Source organism: Maylandia zebra, linkage group LG4, assembly GCF_041146795.1.
Source record: "Maylandia zebra isolate NMK-2024a linkage group LG4, Mzebra_GT3a, whole genome shotgun sequence".
In the NCBI taxonomy this organism is placed as follows: Eukaryota; Metazoa; Chordata; class Actinopteri; order Cichliformes; family Cichlidae; genus Maylandia; species Maylandia zebra.
Genome location: NC_135170.1, coordinates 9,654,062 through 9,677,532, shown reverse-complemented (window position 1 = coordinate 9,677,532; position 23,471 = coordinate 9,654,062). Strand labels below are relative to the sequence as shown.

Here is a 23,471-nt window from a genome sequence, read left to right as displayed (position 1 = left end):
TCAGAGTGTGAGTGTGTATCTTCTGCTATAAAAAACTGCTATATTCATTCATTCTTTCATACATACAGTTTAAAGCACTTTAGGCCATCGGGAAGTCTAGAAAGGCATTAGTGGCTGTAAATGCAATCTTATTTGTATCACTGCTCCATTATTAAGATACAGGATTAGAAAAGGGTGTTCCATTAAACTAATGTTTTGCTTCAATGTATTCTCATGGTATTCAAATAGGTTTTAGCCTTCTTTCAGCTGCTGTCCCAATGTTGTTTACACAAGTAAACACCCTTAAATAAATAAAACAAAAAAACAAACAGAATTTAGACTGTTAAACAGGCTGACTTGCTTATTTTAGAAGCAGCAAAGAAAGGTCCCTGTATTGAGAAGACAGAGGGTTTAGGTGCTGGCTAATAACTCAAATCCCTCATGTGACCTTGCAGGAATGATTATGTCATTTAACGGTGAACTGATTGGTCAGTAGGTAATTGTTATGTGCATGTTGATGTCTTATCTCATGCACAACCTTTTTGGGAACAGGTTAGGTTTGCCACAGAAGTTACCACAGCGATTTAAGCAGATAAGATGAGAACTGCATTTGTAACACTCAAAATCCAGAGGTAAACCTCAATTCACCTTACCTAGCAAGGCCCCAAAACCTAATTTATAACACCAGTGTCTTTCCTGAGGAGGGTCAGCATGTCATCATCAGCATCCGGCCCCATTTGTTTGCAAGTTTTATTCAAAGAAATGCAACCCTGCAGCTAAAGGATGCTGTTGCTGTTAAGAATCAATAGAGGTGATGAAAAGAGAGGTCCATCAACTGTTTTTGTCATCCACCTGTATCCCAGCATTCCTTTCTTTTCTATGGTTTTGGTAAATTTGTGCATTTTTCTTTCTCCAAACTTCATTCAAATGTGTTTTATTGTTGCAGTTAAAATGCTTTATTCCTTAGATTTCCCTTAAGGGTCTGCATGCACAACACTAAATGCAAATATCTGAATGAAGAGTCAAACTATCGATAGAGCAAGCAAGTAGAAAGCTAATCAGATTCATATAAGATGTCAGTGTTACCAACATTATCATTCATTCATTATAAGAGACCTGGAGTTGAGTTTGTTTGCCTCCTGGTTGTCACAGGTTGAATAAACGTCCTTGAGAATCATCAACCAATGAATTATATTTCTTTCTTTTGATCTTACTGGAATTAATATTTAAATCAAAAATTGACATTGAATGGGACTTCCAGTATCCATCTCATCAGGTGGAAATGAAAAGCGCTTTCATACATCATAGTTTCACCACTGTGCTGCTATCCGTTTCCCCATTCTTGAACGTCAAAACTTTTAAAACCTGCTTCCCTGAATCTAAACCGTAACTGGTTGAAACACAGCCAGCTAGTTCGTGATTTATCTGTAGATCTAAGTTGTTGATAACTCTGGAATGACTTAATGAAGGGTTGCAGACTAAGACTAACAAAAAGTCTAAGATCCACTGAAAGTCAGACCCTTCTATTCCCATGCTGTCATTTGTCACCACAGCTCCAGATCAGCTGCTGGTGAACATAACTCATAGCCCAAGCACCACCACACTTCCCCCACTTAAGTCTGTGTGATTTTTGGCCATCTGAGACGAAAGTTGTCAGAGTTAAAAAGCGGAACAGTCAATGATTTAGAAGAGCGGCAGTCAAGGGTATGCAGCTGTCACAGAGATAAATGATACAGAGTACAGTACAGACGCTACAGGTAATTCTATACTTTGATGTGCCAGTGAGGATGTTCTGCTGAGCAAAGACAAACTCTGAGAGAGTTAGGTTTTTTCTCGAAGTTGCGTTCAGTAAGAATATAGAGAGTTTATTTAAGTTTCCTTTGCGCTTTTCTTTGAACCACATATAAGCTCAAGGTTCATTCTGATTACTACGTATCTGTAGCCCCATGGAAAAAGCCTAGCAAACTGCTAAGTGCATCTGGTGCTCTTAAATGACTTCTACTTGCCACTTAACAGCATATCATTTGGCTTTGAGTGTCTTTTGTATAATGCCTGTTGAGTTGGCGCTATTGTAGTACTTCCTGTTTAACATTCTACGTATCTTTCTGGGCCAAATTCCAGTCAGTCAACCATTCATGAAGAGACAACGTGAATATACTGTAGATCTGATTAATCAAAGTTGAGTCACACGGATGAGATTACCAAGAAGTATGTGGATTTTCAGGCTCCCTGACAATCACATTATCAGGCATGATGGGCATTAGCCAACCTGATGTTTGCACGTTGCATTTCTGTCAGAGTGTGATGAACACTTTCCAACAAAACAGGCCGAGGCCATGTTTGTTACATTCATACACGTATACTCATGGAAACAATAATGTTGGGGAAATGTTAGATTAGTAAAACGACAATGTTTTTTTTTTTTTTTTTGTCTTTTCAAATAAATACAAATGTTTGAGCAGTAGGCAGCACGGTGGCACGGTGGTTAGCACTGTTGCCGCACAGCAAGAAGGTCCTGAGTTCAATTCCTCCATCAGGCCGTAGTCTTTCTGTGTGGAGTTTGCATGTTCTCCCCGTGTTTGCGTGGGTTCCCTCCGGGTACTCCGGCTTCCTCCCACCGTCCAAAGACATGCAGCTTGTGGGGATAGGTTAATTGATTAATCTAAATTGTCACTAGGTGTGAATGTGCGAGTGAATGTGAGTGTGAATGGTTGTCTGTCCCTATGTGTTAGCCCTGCGACAGACTGGCGACCTGTCCAGGGTGTACCCCGCCTCTCGCCCTATGACAGCTGGGATAGGCTCCAGCGCCCCCCGCGACCCTGAAAAGGATAAGCGGAAGCGAATGGATGGATGGATGTTTGAGCAGTTAAGTCTTAAACTCAAACAAATACTCTTCTTTGACCTGACTGTTCATTTTGGACTGACATCAATGTGTCTGTGTGTTTCTATCACATACATTTCATTAGATATTAAAATGGTATGGTAAAAAGAAAATCTTACATGTAACTTGGTTATATCTCCAGATGTTCAATGCACTTAGTTAAAGTACTTATTTTAAAGTGAGGCAGTCGAAGCTTGGAGATAAAGAATACATTTTGAAAGCAGTGAGCCCAGGGTCATGTTGTTGGTGTGGGTACAGTGTATAGTAGAGCATGTGCGCTGTGCTGCGAGCTCCTGTTACACAAGCAGTCAGCCAGTCATTTGCTATGCGATACTTGTGGCTGATACAAGGATCGGATCTCTATTGAAGCAGACATACCTCCATTGTTATTTTAAACCGATGTTATTTGCAAGGACACTTTAATGGTAAGAGCAGCAGGTCACAGGTTTATGGCCCGAACTACTGATTGCTGATTAAACAGAAACGCTGTCAAACGGGAGGAGAGGAACACGGAGTGCCAGCATTGTGGATATCTTTTCTGCAGAGCTATCTGTCATGTTATGGATTCACCACAAGCATTGCTCTTGTCAAGACAGTTGCCTTTATACCGCACACAACAGTATCACAGCAAATTCATCAAGGTTAGACAGTCGAACTTAAATGACCTTTCAGTTTTAATCTGCTAAGAAATGCAAGAGGTGCAGTATTGCAGACTGTCGATCAGGGAAGCAAGACAACGTAACATATTTAACTCATAAACTGAAGCTTCTTCTTCCTGTTTTTTTTTTTCTTACTTTCTTTTTTTAAAATCAGGATCAGAAACTTTATTAATCCCTAAGGAAATTATGTGGTTACTGTTTCTCCAAGACACTGTAACAGACTGAGCTACATTTTAATAATACAATATATTACAAAGTTACAAAATATTAAAATGTCTCTAATATACAAGTAGTTTAATTATAAGTTATTTTGACTATACAGGATGTGCAAAACGGTGCAACTATTGCACTGTGTGCTGTGCATTAGGTGGAGGAGTTGTACAGGCAGATATCCACAGCCAGCAATGATTTCGTGTGTTGTTCAGTGGTGCATTTGGGTAATCTCAGTAATCTCAGTCTCTCACTGATTGAGCATTATGGCTTTGTGCCTTTACACTGTATCCTTTGCTTTTCCACAGGGGTGACCCCAGTCTCGTCAAACTAAATGTAGCCATAACCTGTGGTTACCTCCTATATGGTGAGGTTTAATTTTTTCTTCTGTCTTTGTTTCGTTTTTTTGCATATGTGGCTGCCATTACCCTTCGTGTGTGTGTGTGCAAGTAGAGCTTTGTATTGTAATCAAGTTACTGTAGAGTCGGATAGTTTTAATTAAATGTATATTACATGCTATGAAGGATACCTGTGATACGTGAATGCATAGGAGCATCGAAAAAGGACAAAATATTTGACATGTCCGACTTGGAAGAAAGTCATTATTTTGTCTTATCATGTGTCCTTGAATTGGAATTTAAAACACTTCTAATGTTTCCTTCAGAATTCAAACCAAAGGAAGACACACCTACACTTTCTTTTAATAAAAAACAAAAACCCTGTACATTAAATGAAAGAATAGTCAGGAGTCCTTCATTCCCTGGTTGGTGCACTCCAGGTCATTTGTGAACTTGCAACGTTAGTTTTTGTTCTCCTCTGCAGCCTTGGAGAGCTCAGCATTGACATTTTGTAGGTTCTTTACTTTACAATATAAAGTGCCTCGAGGCGATTGTTGTGATTTAGCGCTATATAAATAAAAATTCTAACTTGCATAGAATCTGCAGAACAGGACAAAAACTATTATGAAGTTAATAATAATAATAATGGTAACTTTATTTTTATAGCACTTTTTTAAATGCTTCAGTTTAAATAAAATAACACAAAAGATAAGCGCATGTCTAAAACATACAAGCGCATACTTCCATACATTCAAAGAACAAAGAACATGGGCTGAAGAAGAAGAAAAACTTTTCCTAAAGAAGGTTTAGGAGTTTTTGCCTCTGGTTTTAAAATAGATGTGGAAGTGTGAAACAGTTAGGAGACATTGATCAGTGATTGCAGGCTGAGTGCTCGATTAAGGTCTTAGCAGGTCTGCTAGAAAGGCAGAACCCGGCCATGTAGGGCTTTATATGTCATTAATAAAAAATGAAGAATGAATTTGAGAATATGAGATTACAAATTCAAATATTGGTAAAATACGGTTCTTAACAGGTGACTTGATATTGCTGGATAGCTGGACAATGTAATGACTGATCTTAGAGAAGCTGTAAGAGCCAAACACAAGAACCTCCGTTTTGCCAGTATTGAGATGGCAGAAATTTAAAGACATCCAACAAATAACAGCAGTGAAGCATTCCCCGAGATAGGAGAGGCTCTTCAGGTTGTTTGACTTAACAGAAAAATGTATCATCAGCATAACAGCGGTCGGAAATCCCTGTTAGAAGCTATTTAATAGATAACCCAGGGGTAACATATATACAGAAAACAGAACTGGACCCAGGATTGAGCTCTGTGGAACCCCTCATATGAGGGGCTCTGATAAGGACATACAGTTAATATGAATTCTGGAGTATCTGTCAGATAAGTATGATGAGACCATTTAGGAGCTAGGCCTGAGATACCAAACCAGTTCTGTAATAAGAATGGGATTATCAGTGGTGTCAAAGGCTACTATTACATACAATTCCACATTTTAGGAAACATAACGAAGATCTGTCGTGGAAAAAACTTAGATAACAGAACTCCATGACACAACTGAGCAGGTTGATAGCAACTAGGGTTTAATTGTGACCTGATATAATTGATCTTAACAGACAACAGAAGAGGAAAAAAAATGTTTTTCACATTCAGCCGAGGGCTGGGCAGGAAAACCAGACTGAGCAGGATTAAGGAGTCTGTTCGTGGTGTTAAACAAGAACCTTGGACTGTTTTTCATGCTAATTAAGCCAAAGAAGTAGACTGGTTAGTAACTGGTTCCGTCATGAAAAGGCAGTGATTTGTATTTTTCTATCTCAGCTTTATTACAAATATAATTGACACTTGGTAAGAGAGTTAAAAATGTAGCCACTGTGTTCTCATTAAAGATCCTAGGCTTTATGATTCTCCTCTTTGAAAACGATACTGGCTGCAAAACTGTGGCAAAAATATTACACTTATGGTGAAACAGTAAATATGACATACAGAGAGAGTCTAAAGATGAGCCAAGAGTAAAACAACCAACCAGGATGTGCCCACCATTGTGTGCGACCATTAACATGTTACACTAAATGAAATGCCTTGTGTAAAATTCAGTTAGAGGAATCAATGCGCAAGTTAAAGTCGCATACCAAAATGAGCTTGTCAAATTTAACAATAGATGAAGGTCGATTGGGGAACTCATTTAGGGAAGTTGGTAGCAGATTTAGGAGGTCAGTAGATAATAATATAGCAAACTAGATTTTCACAGTCAATTTTGAACAATAGTAATTTGAATGAATGAAAAGAAGTGGGAGGAAATGGAACACAATTCAAATTACCCTTGTAAACCGCAGCGATTACCCCACCACAGCCCGAGCGCCTCAGGGCATTCAAGAATTTGTAGTTTAGTCAGCAAAATTCCACAAGGGGGCAGTAGTCCTCTAGTTTGAGCCAAGTCTCAGTGGTACAGAAGATGGTAATAAACCATTAATAATAAATGATTCATTAGTAAAAGTTCAGTCGTTTCAAAAGAGCAATAACTGCTGACTTGGGAGGCTGGGCTTTGTCAGGCACGGTAATTAGACTGTTAGGCCTGGTTGCAGAAATTTGTGATGACTAATAAATGGTTTCCATCTGCGCCTTTATAATTACAGGGATTGATAAAACTGTGGCATCAGTCGAATATGAGATTGGGTAATTAGCAGGGGAATCTGTGGAATCTGCAGCCAAATAATGGCCACATGAGTGGGTTGGTCATCGTGATGGTAGGGAAATGTCCAGAGCAAGCTCATTATCAGCGACTGAACTTTTGAAAATACTAGGAAAGGAAATTGTCCACTAGTATACCAATTTGATTGTTCTCTCAAAAGAATAAGAAATAAAAACATATTTCATGGACTTTTTGCTTAAGTCCATGAAAATGCTGCATGAGTGCTGTTGAAAATGGAGGACCATAGATGTCTCCTTCAGTTTCTTCTGCAAATTTGTGTTCTTTGTTCTTTTGTTCTTGCTCTCCTTATCTTCAGTTGCTGTTTTATGACTTGATTCTAGTTTTGAATGTATTGTCAGCTCTCCAAGTTTTGTAACAAGTTTTAATTCATCTGTTGATGAATTGATTATGTCAAAGTCATTTTTAGAGTCAAAGTCCTGAGTATTCTGTGTTCGTGTTAGACTCAGTTCAGCCTGGGCTCTGTTCTTTTCTTCTAAAGTCAGCTGTGTAATGTTTTGCTAGCTTAATGACCAATGTCTCCACCTGCTCTCCAGACCTGGTGCTGCTAGCATGTAATTGGAGCACTATGGGGGACAGCTTTTTCGTTTGCCACCACTTGGCGGCGCTCTATGCTTACGGATATGTTTTGGTGAGTGGCTCATTTTTCTGAAACCCGATTCTTGTTGTTTTTGTGTCCTTCTGCTTCCTAAATTCCTCATCATCTGTGTTGTTTGCTCTTCGCAGACCCGTGGTGTCCTTCCCTACTTTGCCAATTTCCGTCTCATTTCTGAGCTATCCACACCATTTGTGAACCAAAGGTGAGTCATCCTCACTTGTGAATATGTACTTGTCAGGATCCCCTTCACACCATATGGCAGACATATCTTGTTCCCTGACATTTCCTAATGGCTCTTTCTCCTCCAGGTGGTTCTTCGAGTCATTAAAGTACCCACGCTCACACCGGTTGGTGGTATTAAATGGGGTTGCTATGGCTGTGGTGTTCTTCCTGGTGCGCATTGCAGTCATGCCATCCTACTGGGCCAGTGTATTCGCCACTTTTGGCACTCCGGAGTTTGAGCGGCTGGGCTTGGGTGCCCAGGTGGCATGGATCACCTCCTGCATTGCCCTGGATGTCTTGAACATTATTTGGATGTACAAAATCACTCGGGGCTGCTACAAGGTCCTGACTGGGAGAGGAGGGCGAAAGGTCAAGGTAGAAGCAGAGGCGTCATCTTCCTTAGATAAGAAGCACACAAACAACCATACAGACTGAGGAGGTGTAGAGCACAGCATTTGTAGACACAGACAATAAGCATGGAGGGAGGCTGGACAACCAGGAACCTTGCTCTTTTAATAAAGCCTCAGCTTCCCTCTCACCCTCAATCTCAGCCCCTGATCTTCTTGAAGTCAGCTAGTGGCCTGGGCTAAGAGTCCTCAGGTTCTCACCCTGGCACAGGACAAGCACCAGCGTTTGCAACCTTTTTCACTGACAGATTAGTATCCTGCTGGGTGATAGCTTTCAGACGACAAGGTAGAGCTCAAAAGAACACTTTTAACTCTGTCTGTTACTCCTGTCACTACCACCAATCCTCTGTCATCTCCCCCACAGCCTGCTCTCACACTCAACTTCAGCCAAAGCCCAATCCTCTGAAGTGCCTGTGGGAGGGGGCGTGAGGGGAAGGGAAAAAAACAGGAAAGCAATAACAGTAGAGGAGTATATCGCCCATTACATTACTGCTTAGCCCCCTTCAAAAACAACAAAAAAAACAATCGCACTCACTTTTGCTCCTGACAAACTCGAGGCTTCTTCATCATTCCACACTCGTGGCCTGCAGAGTGACTAATTCATCCGTCAGACCCGTACAGTGTTTGTGAATCTATAGGGCTCTTGTCTTAAACTCATCAAACCTCACAAAAAAAGAGACAGGAAAAAAAACACCATGAATGCCTCTTCTACAGTATCACCTGCTGTGGCCTCCTCGTAACAAGTGGCACCTACCTGTATCACCAGCCATGCCCCTCCAGCCTCGTTATCATTTGGAGTTTCTATGTAAAACACAGAATATGCATGCAGGAGAGACAGAGACTCACTCTCTTACACCTTTCGCTCCTAACAGGACAGTTTTGCCTTTTCAGTATTCTTCATGATGGCTTTTTTTTTTTAATTTAACACTTGTCATTAGCAATCAAAGGAATATCATTTTCATTGCAACCCTCTGCCTCACTGGGTAGGGCTCCACAATTGAGCTCCAGCATTTTCGTTCTACCTCTCCCCCTGCCTTACAAAAGAGTCTGTCGAGCCCGTCCTCATGAATTAATCAGCTGTTTATTTTTTTTTCCCTGTTAAAAAAGGAAAAAACTGTTTTTATCTTTCAAGACTTCATCTGTGTCAACATTAATGGCTCAGAGCGACTTCTCCCTCTGTCTTCAGAGCTTATCCCAGCCAGTGCAGTGCAGCAGAGCAGCTTTGCTAAACTGCTTCTAATTGTGTTGTTTATTGTTTGTTTGTTTGTTTGTTTGTTTTTGTAGTTAGATCCCCCCCCCCCCCCCCCCCCCACTTATCCACCCTGTTTTCAGTGACTCTAATAGTGGAAAGCAGACTCACCCACATGTACTTGTTCCACTTGTTTGCACATGCACTGCATAGCGTGCAATCTTACACACTGTATTCAGTGCCCTTTTTTTAAACACCATGGTGGTGCTTGTCCTTTTTGCAGAATCTGAGCAATAGGAATGGTAGCAATATGCCATTTTATTATTTACATTAGTTTTTTCAAAAATTGTCTGGCAGATAAGAACATGAATTTCGATGGACCGGTCTGCGACATCAGAAAGCACCGTGGCAATCTGCATGATTTACTTTACTGTATAAAATGTATCGTCACGATAGAGCATGGTACGATTGACATATTTCTGTGACGCCTTAGTGAATAGGGTAAATAGATGACTAACATCTAAATATTAAATGCATTAATCTAATGCTAAAGGGGTTGGGTGGGGCTGGGCTGGGTATCTTCCAAAATGTGTTGTCCTCTCAGAGCATACTCAAAGCATGTACTACTTGTATTTTTTGATTGTTTCCCCTCAACCTGCATGTCTGTACAGTGTATACGCATACAGTAGGTAAGTTGTGCGTACTGTATGGCTAAGATGTTACCACACTTTCCATAGGCCAGTTGGCATTACTCAGATTTACAGACTTCAGTTCTTACAGATTCATCAGTTCTTCTGTCAGCAAATTCTTAACAGCTGATTTCATGACAGACAGAAACACAGCAGATGTTTCAGGTTTGGGATTTTTTATTTTTTTTTATTTTTGCTATCAAATCTTGAAATAACAGGTTGCAGGTTTGTACTTTCTTCGCTTGAAAGGGTTTTATTTAAACTTGAGCTGCATTCACATCCAAAAATGAATGACAGTAACTACATATCCCTAAAAATCTGCAAGAAAATCTAATTTAATAAATTTTTCCATCCTTGCACAACTTAAACTAAACATTAATTATATAGCATTTAAATAAAACCCTTTCTCTTTTAGCCTCAGCCCCCCCCCCCCCCTCCTCCTCCCAGCAAATGTTACTTGCACAGACACACACACACTTGAAGTGTTAAACTGGTGGATTTCTCCTTCGAGTCTTTGTCTCGTTGGATCAATGTTTAAAATAGTCTGAGAATCTCTGCTGCTGTTTTCACTGTGGAAATATAAAGCACATTCCCCGTGGGGCTGTGACTCTCCTGTATTTCTGTCTGTCACCGCTAAGGAGGGGCTACAGTATCTTGTGCCTTTTTAGACAAACGGTGGATGTGATGCAGTCAGATTTGAATTAGCATGAACTTTCTAATGTAATATCCAGTGATTATTTCCTCTATATTCCTTATGTATACTCTGTGTATATATATTTTTATAACCTGCCTGCACAGTGATTAATCCGGCCAAGTATTATAATCCCAAAGCTGATCCCAGCAGGGGAGCCCGTTTTCTGGGCAGGGTATATATCTGAATGTTGCGAGAGGTTATTTAGTGGCATTGAAATGATCCTGCAGATGTCGAAAATGAAGTTCTTTTTGTTGTGTTTTGTTTTTTTTAAACACAAGTTCTTTAAGCTGTACACGTAGTGGACGGGAAGGCTAGTGTCTCATTTCTCCAGCCTCCTGAAATCAAAGCTGTGAATATTCAGTCTGAACTACCGAGCACGGGAGACTTTACTGAGACTCGGCCGAGCAGTGATGCTGATACGCTTCTTGTTGTAGCGTATTGCTCTTTTTGGATGAGTTTAGACTGAGACTGCTCTCTGGCACATGTCTCATGCACAATGTAAAAAGGACACAGTTGGGATGTTTGTTGTGTAGCTCTTTTGCGAACTGGACAAATAGAGTTTTTGTACCTGTCAGGGTTTTTCTACAGAATATATTTCAAGATCTCTGTCGCACACTTTGAGGCTTTTTGGAAAGAGAGTGAGTGGAATGATATAAGGCTGTGATCTGTATTCTGTACTAATTATTTTTATTTGTTTACAACAGCCAGATTGCCACTATTTGTTATGGCATTTCATAAAGAGAAATTGCTTAGCTATATGTGTATATATATCAAAAAGTTAGCAAAAATCATCCTGTGATCAAACTCTGATATATTTGGAACAAAATTGCAAGTTTGGATTTGAACCTCCACCAGTTTGCCTGGAATGCGGTTAGGTTGTTCTTCCACATGCTCAACAAGCATATGTTGAAATGAAATACGCTTTGGCCTTACAGCTGAGCTTTTCTATTGGGGTCTCAAAATAGACAGACATTTAGACAAAAAGACTGCTGATATTAAATGGGTTGCTTCTGAGCTGGTGGAAGTTGTATGCTATACTTCAGTTTCTCTCACGGGTATTCACGGTACAAGACGAAACATTCTTTCCTTTAGTTTTGTCGTTCTTTGTTTTCTGGTTGTGCAATGAAATGTAATCGGCTGAATCTGGAAGATTTCTATAATGATAAAGTTCAGTGATGATCACGTCTTTTCTTTTTTTTTTTTCCCCTTTTTCTCCTGTGAATGATTTGCCAGTGTGGCTTCTCCTTTTACATCCTCTGTCTGTTTTTGTGTTTTAATGCAATGATCTTGTTATGTTTTCTGGAGATTTTAATGTGAAACAGCCTACACTACACACACACGGAGACGCACGCAGCCTTCGGGGTCCTCGTCCGAGCATTACCTTGTGACTCAGGCTGTTGTTGTCTACAATGACCACTACTAATCATCACATAATTGTAGTGCTGAAAGCTGAGACTTACTTGAAGTGTTTTTTTTCTTCAATAAAGTTGAAAACATAGAAAACCAGTATGTTGGAGTTTTATTTTGACTCTAAATTTCTATTTTCATTATGCAAACTTTTATAATATGGCGGGCGGCTACAGGTGCAACTCCCCTCTAATTCAATGGCGCTTCAGTATAATTTAATTACAATGTAATTATACTGTATATACTTAAACCTGTGTACACTAGAATAAAGTAGTAACAATCAGTTTTTTTTAATTATACTTTACTTAAATTTACTTTAGTTTGTGTTTGAACAGGAAACAAAAGTAAGTTGGACTTACATATATATTAGTAAAATAAAAGGACAATTGAATAATAGAACACCCATCATGCACATCAGTATAATGAAGATTATTCCACTCCATAATAGGACCCGCACCCAACAAATACGGTGCATTTAACATGTAAGATGGAGAAATACGGTTTGTTTTTCTGCAAAATTACCATGAAATTGCACAGTAAAACATACTTATACATTTGTTACCCCATTATTCTAGTCCACCGACTTTTCAGTATTTATAGGTAAATATAATTAGATTGTAATTTCAAATACAACACACTGAAATTCCATTTAGTTACACTTTTAGTGACAGGTTGTATTATAAAGTGTTATCAAAAACACTGACGTCAGCATGACCTGTTGTTTGTGGTGTAACCTGTCCAGTCATTTGTCAGCAGTCAGTAGTATGACAGTTCTACTTAGGCAAGCCAAAACTAACTACTGGTAGCTGGCACCACTGCTCTGTGTTTTCTTTTAAAAAGTGTTTGTGAGGAAAGTGATGGAGATATTCAACAAAAAAGGAAAGGTGAAGCACGGACTGAGACGTTCGCTATGAGATAAAAGGGAGGAGAGCATTGCTCGAAATGGGGATGAAAGAGACCCGTGAAGGAGCACGGAAAGTGAAAAATTTGGAGGAGGGGTCTGAGCCACTGTAGAGGTCTGTGATTGAAACCATCTCCTGTGTGTGTGTGTACCAATCGGTCAAGGGGTTTGGTCAGAGTCCGTGCTTGAGAAGCTTTACCAAAAAAGGTCACATAACAGACTCAATGAACATTTCCTCTTGCTACTACAATGCACATTCACTGTTTAACTTCAGTCATGTATGGGCTGAATCTCATCACCTGTGTGTTTTGTACACAGAGAAACACACCTGCCTGTTACAAAAACACGTTATCCGTCAGCGCTTTTCTTTTTTTTTTTAACGTAGCATACATTTTGTACGGGCTCTCTGGTTTTCACAGCACAGCCGATTTCCCCGAGAAAATCACCGTCTCCTTACGTCGACTGTGTGTTTGTAAGACATTTTAACTTAATGAATTCATGTCTGTAAATGCCAAGTCTCCTCTCTCCCTGTCTTTACAAGGTCCAATATCTGAGCTTGCTCCTAGTATGCAGCACAAGCCAGACACAACATTGAGCAAGTAATAGTTATGTAAAAATAAATAGATTATAGGGATATGTCTATTTCAAGAGGAATTTATTCTGAAGACCTTTCCCAGACACGGAGAAACAAAAACAGACATTTAAAAAGAAAAAAGAAAAACTCAAATAAACATTCCAGACTTTGGAGGAGCTATAAACGGAGTCCACTTTTACAAGGTGCTTAAAAACCCCTGGCCTGGGCATCGTTTTATAACAAACACGCTAACAAGCAGCACCTCACTGACACCAGCAATTTTAGCCAAAGGTGTCACTGGCCTGTTCCAGCATGTGAGTGAGAGCCAAGATCTGGACATAGAGGAAAACAAGCGAAAATAAAGACAGGCTGCAAATGTTCACAACTGGAACTAAGGAGAAACCCAGATATTAGAGTGCTAGTGCAAGTGTATAGATGGAAAGGTGTCAGCTGATGTGAAAAGAATAAGTACTGACAGCAGGTGATCTGGTGCAGGTGATGCTTGGAGATCTGAATGTGCCATTCAGAGTGTAAACACTGAAAAGAGTTGACATGTTAGCTGAAAAGAGAGATGAAAGCAGTGCACATGTAAGTGTAAGAGTAAAAGCTGAATAAAGGTGAGAGTTATAACTGAAAGCTGTTAAGAAGTAAAGGAAATTAAAGGCCAGCTGATGTAAAAAGTCAATAATGTCAGCGTTAAATCTCTATGAAGAGGGAAAGTTAAACATACAGTCAGTTAAATGTGCTCACAAAACATACATTGATTAGTGTGTAAAATTACATGTTCCAAAGAATTAAGCATTCTCATAAAATTAGAAATAATCCATTAAATATTGATAGGAGTGGGCGCTGGTTTGTGGAAGATGTCAAGTTCACTTGACTGCAATCTGCAATCTACTGACATCTAGTGCCTAGGGGTGAGATTTTATACTCTGCATCTTTAAAGGCCTTGGAAGAGTTGAAGGAGTTTTTTTAATCTTTTGTTGAAATGTGAAGTCCTAAAGGCTGAAAAAGTTTGAGGCAACATTGAAAGGTATTCTTACAGTCATTGTAAGAATAAGTTACATCCTCTTATGCATCTACACCAATGACAGCTGGTGCAAAAACACAAAGACTGTAGACAGCCACTGTTCCCCGGATTTGGAATACTTGACTGTGAAGTGCAGACCCGTCTACATACCTCGCGAGTTTACTGTTGTCATGGTAACGGCCGTGTATGTACCACCCGATGCTAATGCTAACTCTGCCATGGAGGAGCTGCACAAGACAATAAGCAACCAGCAGAACTCCCATCCAAACGCAGTGCACATTATAGCTGGGGACTTCAACCATGCTGATTTAAGGTCAGTATTCCCCAGATTTGAACAGCATATTAAATGTGCAACGAGGGGGAAAAACACATTGGATAAAGCCTACAGCAACATCCAAAAAGGCTACAGAGCAACCCCTCTACCACATCTAGGTTTGTCAGACCACATGTCCATGCTGTTGATCCCTGCATACACTCCCATTAGGAGAAGAGCCCCCCCAGTCACAAAAACTGTGAAAACCTGGCCAGAAGGTGCATCACATCAGCTGCAGGACTGTTTTGAAAACACGGACTGGAGCGTGTTCGAACATCAGGACCTTGAAGAGCACACAACATCAGTGCTCTCATATATTAATTTCTGTGTCAACAGTGTCACTGTGGACAAACGTCTCCGGGTGTATTCCAACCAGAAACCCTGGATGACTAAAGAGGTCCAGGTCCTGCTGAAGCAACGTGACGCCGCTTTTAGATCCGGGGATGGTATGCAGTACAGTGCAGCCAGATCTCAGTTGAAAAGAGGCATCAGAGAGGCCAAGGCAGCGTACAAGAGAAGGATCGAAGACCACTTCACCACCAACAACTCACGACAGGTATGGCAGGGAGTTCAGCACTTAACCAACTACAAACCTGGCAATACCACGTTGACTGAGGGTAACGCGGAGCTTGCAGAGGAGCTGAACCACTTCTTCGCACGCTTTGAGGTGAAGGGACCAGAGGCAGCAGCAGCAAAAACATCGGACAGCAGCAGCCCAAGCCTCATAGTGCAGGAATATGAGGTGAGGCGCACACTGAGGGCAGTGAACCCCAGGAAGGCCACCGGACCAGATGGGGTAACCGCAAAGGTCCTAAAAGAGTGTGCAGACCAGCTGGCTGGGGTCTTCACTAAGATCTTCAACACTTCACTGTCCCAGTCCTGCATCCCGCCGTGCCTAAAGTCAGCCACAATTGTCCCACTGCCAAAGCGTACTAACATTAGCAGCCTCAACGACTACCGACCAGTTGCTCTAACACCTGTTATAATGAAGTGCTTTGAGAAACTGGTCCGACGTCACATCATGTCCTGCCTGCCACCCACACTCGACCCGCTCCAGTTTGCATACAGAGCTAACAGATCAACTGAAGATGCCATTGCTACAACGCTCCACACCACCATCTCTCACCTGGAAGTGCAGGGCCGTTACGCCAGGCTGCTCTTTGTTGACTTTAGCTCTGCTTTCAATACGATACTCCCGGACAGACTAATAGATAAACTGCTGGAAATTGGACTTCCTTCCACCACCTGCCGCTGGATCAGAGACTTCCTCTCAGACCGTGTACAGAGAGTTAGAGTGGGGCCTCATCTTTCCTCAGCCCTCAGCCTCAACACCGGCTCTCCACAAGGCTGTGTACTGAGTCCCCATACTGTACACTCTGTACACACATGACTGTGTTAGTTCCCACCCAGACAACACAGTCATCAAGTTTGCAGATGATACCACTGTGGTGGGGCTCATCTCAGGGGGAGATGAGACTGCATACAGAGCTGAAGTTCAGAGGCTGTCAGATTGGTGTGCAGACAACAACCTGGACCTCAATACCACCAAAACAAAAGAACTGGTAGTTGACTTCAGAAGGAGGAAGTCCGAGCTGCAGCCTGTCAGCATCAACGGGGAGTGCGTGGAAAGGGTCTCCAGTTTCAAGTTTCTGGGTGTGCACATAGACACAGACCTCCAATGGAGCTCTAACACCTCTGCGGTCTTAAAGAAGGCCCAACAGCGTCTCCACTTTCTGAGAATCCTCAGAAAAATGGACCTGAAGAAGGAGCTGCTGACCGTCTTCTACCGCTGCTCCATTGAAAGTGTGCTGACATATTGCATCGGTGTGTGGTTCTCCAGCTGCACCACAGCACACAGAAAGGCACTCCAGAGGGTCATCAACATGGCCCAAAAAATCATTGGACATCCTCTTCCCTCCCTGAAGGACCTGTACAGCACTCGCTGTCTCAAGAGGGCACGCAGCATCCTACGGGACTGCACACACCCAGGACACCGGGTGTTTAAGCTGCTGCCGTCTGGCAGGAGGTTCAGGCTGCTGAGGTCCCGAACAAATAGACTCAAGGACAGCTTTTACAACAGGGCAATAGCCCTGATCAATGTAAATAGCTGACCTGACTGGATACCTCCCTGGACTTTTTAGGGGGAGGTAACAATGTTTAAAACGATAACAATAATATTTATATTTATAACAAGGTGCAATAATAATTAATGTGCAATAATAACAGTGTGCAATACACATACACTTATTCTTCTTTTTTATACTAAGTTAATATACTGTGTTGTGTTGTTTGTTACGTTGTGATGTGTCATATCGTGTCGTGTTGTGTTATATGTAGTGCCGACGTAGGACAGTTTTTCCAATTTCATTGTACTACTGTACTATGTATGACTGTGCAATGACAATAAAGAGTTATCTTATCTTATCTTATCTTATCTTATCTTTCGAGGTTCTATATATATTTATATATATACACACACACACACACACACACATACACACACACACACACACACACAATATTAATGTAGTCCATACCAAGTCTTAAAGTATTTATTAAGTATTTATATACAACTTCAGATGAACAAATATTAGGCTGACTCATTATTTATTTAACAAAATCCAAAGTACACCTTATAAGTCAATAGATTGTAGAACCAGTTTTAGCAGCAAAAACTGAAAGTGTTGGATTTCTAGATGACTTTATAAGAGGAATCTTCGCTCGCTCTTCTTTACAACATTGCTTCAGTTCATTGAAGTCTGTGGGCATTTGTTAATGCACAGCTCTCTTAAGGTGTAACCACTAAAAGCAGCAGCAGTAGAACTGAGCACAGTCCAGGTTCTGCACTGTAAGTGTCAGGTACACCAGCATGGAAAAAGTAAAACCAGTGGAGGTGAATTGTGTATGAAATATGGAGATTGAAGACAGTTCCATTGAAAAACTGTTCATCTTTTTAGGTGTCAGTCAGAGCCTAAGTAATGAAAGGAGCAAAAGAATCGAGTACTGTGATGATCACTGCTATACTGGCTCGCTGTTGAAGTGGCAACAACTTTCACTGTCTAGTGCAAACATAAATAGAGTGCTGAAAGTCCCTGAGTCAGGTAAAACATTTTGTTCAACATTTTATTTTTAAAAGTACCAGAGACACATATGCAAGAATATGACCGGACTGATTGAATAGGTCTGAGCTGACGCCTGAGGGCTTGTTGACCAAATCCAGGTATGTTTAGAGCTTCCTCTCCTACTCTAGCAACAGGTTGGAATTATGATGCCATGAACTCAGCCTTCAGAAGTCCTCAGACAGGCTTCTACCATAAATAGCCAGACCCAAGAGGAGTTGGGAGAGGGGTCGGTGGGTGGAGGAACAAACAGCTTCCAGCAGAAATGCCCTTCTGAGTTTCAGAAACTGCACTAATCTCCTCTTTCCCTCCCATTCTGTATTTTTGCATCTTTCTTCCTTAATAGTTTTAAGCCCCTTTAAACTCTCTGTCTGCACCTCGTCAAGTTTTGTGACTCGGGACTTTTTCTCAACCTCGCGCCTTCAGAGCATATCTCTATAATCCACCCAGATCTCTTCAACCATCCAAGACACCCCACCCCCACCCCAAAGAAGTTTGTCCGATGATGTATCCACTGACTTTGAAATAGTTTCTCTGAACTGGGCCATGCATGTACAGTATGTTTCAGTCACCTTGGAAATTGTAAACTAACTCACCGGTCACTTAAAATTGCTCCTTTGTCAAGAGGACTGATTGCTTAAAGTGAAAAAATGTCCAGTCACAAAATATGACTGACTAAAATACTGTAAATACAAAAGCACATTACTGCAATACTTCTCCGCTGAGTTTATGAAATTGTGACACCATTATCCCTAAACCAAGACTCTTTAGTCATCCATCCACATGACACACAATAAATGTGCCCAGAAGTAGCCTATTAGCCTAGGTGTCAGATGAACTGGAGCCAGTATAAACAGTAAAGCCCACCGTACAGTAAATATCTGACTGTATTCTGTTATTTTTAGTGTGAGGGATTCCTCTTTCACGAGACATTACATTTCTATCCCTCTCCCAGTCAGCTCAGGCCCTTCCCTTCTCCCATCATGCCCAAATAAAGCGTCCAAATTCCATGTGTGTGCTTCTTCTTCTCCCTGTGAAATGTTTATAAGACCCTCGCTTAGTTTGTGTGTGCGTGTGCACATGAGGGAATGCGATTGTGCATAAATGAGCACATCTCCTGGCACGCAGAATTAATCCAGATTTCTATATTCTAACAGGCTGTTTATGGTAATCTACTGTGCTTTGATAATGTTTGATTTGCTTTCAGGTTAGGAGTGTCAGCTTTTACTATGTTGTGAGAGTTTAAGGTTGTGCTTTAACCAGTTCATGAGGTCCATTATGATGTTTCTCTACTCTTTTTATTGGACTTTCAGTAATCTCAGCATTAAGCCTGTTACTGATGCGCTGAACTCAACAGGTAGCATTTTCATAAACTACAATATTATTGTTATATGTTCTTCTCATTGTCCCTGTACTTTATTACATTTAGCATTTTACATTTTTACACTTCTACAGCATAATTCTGGTGGATAACAACTTGCATTAAAAGTGTAGAGCTAAAGACATTAATCTAATATTTAATCTAAAGTGTTTCTTTAATCACAGCTTTGGAGCTGATGCTTCACTTCCCGTCACTGTTACCCTACCAACTACATCAGCTGATTGCAATTCACACATTCATTCAAGGTTTCACCTCGATTCATCTTATAATTCAAGTGCTTTTATCTCTTACTCATAAGTGCTGTAAGCAACCAAACTGTCAGGTTAGGACACTCTGAGAGAGCAAGCAGCATCCGCAGTGCCCCATGGCTGCATTTATGTAGTGCTTTTACCCAAAGTGCTTTACAATTTGCCTCTTTTTCACCTGTTCTCTCCATCTCTCACACACACACATACGCTTAAAACAGATGGCAGTGAGCTACAACACTGAGTGCTACTTGTGACCTCTGGGACAAAATTGGGGGTTTAGTGCTTTGCAGAGGAATTCTTCCAGAGGAGGCTGAATAGCCATCCTTGCAACTGGATGCTATATTTTGCCTTTTGGCAGTATCTAATTGCTTTAGCTGGCATTTTAGCAAATTAGCTGACACCTTAACAAACTTTTAACAAATAATTTAAAGCCTTCTCCAAGTTTGTATTTCTTCCACAAATAAGTCTGCTCCAAAAAGACATGCATTCTAAGAAACAAACAAACAAACAAAAGTCTGTCTTAACTTACAACGTGGAAATTGAGTCTTTAACTCACCTACAGGTACTGAAATGTTTGCAGCCTCACTGCGAGCTACATCCTTATTAAATTTCCCTTTACTCTCTCAGTTTGCATTGATTTTGCCACAAAATTCCAAACTTTCTTTTTCAATAGAACATGGCCAAAATGCAACTGTTACACAATTCATTACAGAATATGCTTTATATGGTAAGTATGGGCAGCAGCAGTACTGGGTGACACACCTCTATCGCTGAATTCATTAATGGTATTTGGTTGTTTTTCCAGAGTTGGTTTGAGCCCCTAGTTCCAGCGAAGGGAAATCTTAATGCTTTAGATATTGTGTGAGTTTTTAAGGAAGGCACTTTTCTGTTAATGGCAATGTATTGTTGGATAAGTTTTATTTGTAAGAACTTTATAGGACTACACTGATCTCTGACATCAACCTTATAAAGTACCTTTGGGACAAACTAGAATGAAGACTGTGAGTCAGGCTCTCTCGTCTAACATCAAAGTCTGACCTTACAAATGCTCTTCAGGATGAATATGCAGAAGATTCCCACAGGAACACTCCAAAATCCAGTAGGAAAACTTCCCAAAAGAGTGGAAGCTGTTATAGCCACAAAGAGGAACCAATTCACAATGAATGTCATAAAAGTTCCTGTAGGTGTACTGTGTAGGTTCTCCTTCCGTCCTTATAGTGTATAAAACAAGTGCTATTTGAATTCAATTTCAGTCAACATACCGTTAAGATTCCTCCATCAGCTGACCCAGAGGTCATCCAAATGAGCATGGCTAACCATGCACATGAAGCTAAATGCTTTCAAGCTACTGAGATGTCATTGGAGCAACTTTGAGTTCATGGAACTCAAAACATAATGTCCCAGAGGTTTTCTGTTGGATTTAAGTCAGGCAGGTGTGGGGACTAGTCCATGGTATCAATTCCTTCATCTTACAGCAACTGCCTCTATGCTCTTCCCACAGGAAGCTGAGGATTGTCATGCACTAGTAGGAACCCAGGAACCACTGTACCTGTGTAGTGTTTGACACTGGATCCAAAGAATTTCATCTTGACACAGTTAGGGTGCAGTAGCCTAACCTGTAGAGGTCAGGCTACGGCACCCTATGTGTGTCCCTCCATGGATATGCCTGCCTAGACCATCGCTGACCCATCACCAAACTGGTCACACGAACCGATTTTACAGGTAGTACAAGGTTCTCCTCAACTTCTCGAGACCTTTTCACATCTGTCACATGTGCTCAGGGTGAACCTGCTCACATCTGTGAAAACCAAAGGGCGTCAGAGGTTGACCTGCCAATTCTGGTATTCTACAGCAAGCCAATCAGGCTCCACTGAGCACCGACTGTTTGGACTCCTCCATCAGCTGAATTATGAAAAACAACCACATGGCTCCTTTACCACATTCTTAATGATTCCTTTAAGCTAATGGAATTCAAACCTTGTCCAAGAATAACAGAAACAGTTATGCCTTCCTGTATATAATCATCATTATATGGAGGGAAAATTTTGCCATTAGACCCACTATTTTCCCTTGATCAACACTGGACCATCTGGGTGGATATCAATTGGGTTCTAAACTCCTGAAACTGAGAAGGAACTTTTAGGTCCTGCAATGTTTGCTTTCTGTCTTTGGATTACCATGACAGATTGTAGCTATGGCATGCTAGACTGTGAACATGCCAATCCCATTGTGGTCTCCAAAAGTCTCTCATGCAGACCAGTGCTCTGCACTAATTAATTTCAGCTGGGTCTGTATAAATCTGCCACTGTCTGACTTGAAGCCCTTGCATTGCTACGGTGTAACAGTGTATATCCAATAGTTATTTGCACTCTTTCATTGGGTATCCCAACCACCACAGCCACACATCCTGCTCTCTGTTCCTCTCTTTTTCATCCATCTCTGGCTTTTCCAGAATGTTCCTCTCTGAGTCTGGCATGCCAGCAATAATCTTAACGTTCAAATGCACTCAAAAGAGAGAAGAGGGAATGAATCATGCTACTTGGGAGTCGCTTTCCCTGTCCTCCCTAGCTCCCTGTTACACGGACCCCCCTGAATCTGCTGCATTCCTTTCCATGTCGTCTGCCCGCCTATGGGGGAAAGAAGAGTTAACGCTCTGGAGTAAAACAGGAAAACCACCTCATTGTTCCCAGGGTGACGTCAGGCACACTACAGTAGCTTTTACGCACAGTCAAACACACGTCAAACACACGGAAAAAAAAAGTCCCACAGCAGTGTACAGGGATGAGCACTCTATTCTTTGACATAACAAAGTATTTTGATAACTTCTCATCCATGTTTGGGGTTTGGGGCGACCGTGATTCAGGGGGTTGGGAAGCTCATCTTGTAACCCGAAGGTTGCCGGTTCAATCCCCAGCTCTGTCTGTCCTGGTCATTGGATCCTTGGGCAAGACACTTCACCCTACCGCCTACTGGTGTTGGCCAGAGGGGCCGATGGCCCGATATGGCAGCCTCGCTTCTGTCAGTCTGCCCCAGGGCAGCTGTGGCTACAACTGTAGCTGCCTCCACCAGTGTGTGAATGTGAGAGTGAATGAATAGAGGAATTGTAAAGCGCTTTGAGTGTCTAGAAAGCGCTATATAAATGCAATCCATTATTATTATGTTGGCTTGAAAACTAACATGGAAACACTCATTGGATCCTGTCAAATATTCCAGATCTGTTCTGGAATGTTGTCTTCAAAATCAATAGCAAAACTTTAAATTTCAGCCAGAACCAGTCCTTTAAGTGTTCTGATTACTTCAGTCAGCTGAGGACGATTGAGTCGATTAAGAAACTACAAACCTCATGGTTAGGTCACTTTGCCACATTTAAATTCCCACAACTTGGCGGGATTGTAAACTACATTGAACAAAATACTTAATTCTACAGATGGTAGATTGACTGGTGCTGTTCTACTCTACCTGAACACTCATTAGTACTTTCTGCCATAAGACTCATTCACCGGTTCTGTGACTTGTTTAACATCCACACTCTTCAACCCTGGAGAACCCATGGGGTCAGAGTCGACCCCATTGGTTTTCTAGGGAAACCATGGGGTCAAATTTGACCCCATGGGTTCTCCAGGGTTAAGGACACTTAAACATGCAGACTGGAGGAGTCAGGAATCAAACCACCAGCCATCAGATTGGTAGATATCCCGCTCTATCGCCTGAGCCAAGGCCAATGTCATCTACAGCCTAATAAGTTACTGGCTTTTTAAAAAATATATTATTTTCTTGGCATTTCTTGGATAGCAACAGTGATGATAGACAGGAAAGCTGAGAGAGAGAGAGGGTAAGACACGCATCAAGGACTTCTATATACTCTTTACGTTAATGGAGCTAATTCAATCAAACCTATGATAGCAC

General features: G+C 41.2%; 1 protein-coding gene across 2 annotated transcripts in view; it reads left to right on the top strand.

Moving 5' to 3' along the window:
• Positions 1-9,503, top strand: part of tlcd4b (TLC domain containing 4b) — a 20,824-nt gene extending 11,321 nt beyond the window's left edge. For both annotated transcript variants that reach the window (XM_004562892.4, XM_004562893.4), the window contains 4 exons: positions 4,038-4,096; positions 7,330-7,424; positions 7,520-7,593; positions 7,700-9,503. In XM_004562892.4, coding sequence (XP_004562949.1) covers positions 4,038-4,096; positions 7,330-7,424; positions 7,520-7,593; positions 7,700-8,048 — 577 coding nt within the window. In that variant the 3' untranslated portion in view covers positions 8,049-9,503. The remainder of the gene's footprint in view (positions 1-4,037; positions 4,097-7,329; positions 7,425-7,519; positions 7,594-7,699) is intronic.
• Positions 9,504-23,471: the final 13,968 nt, after the last annotated feature.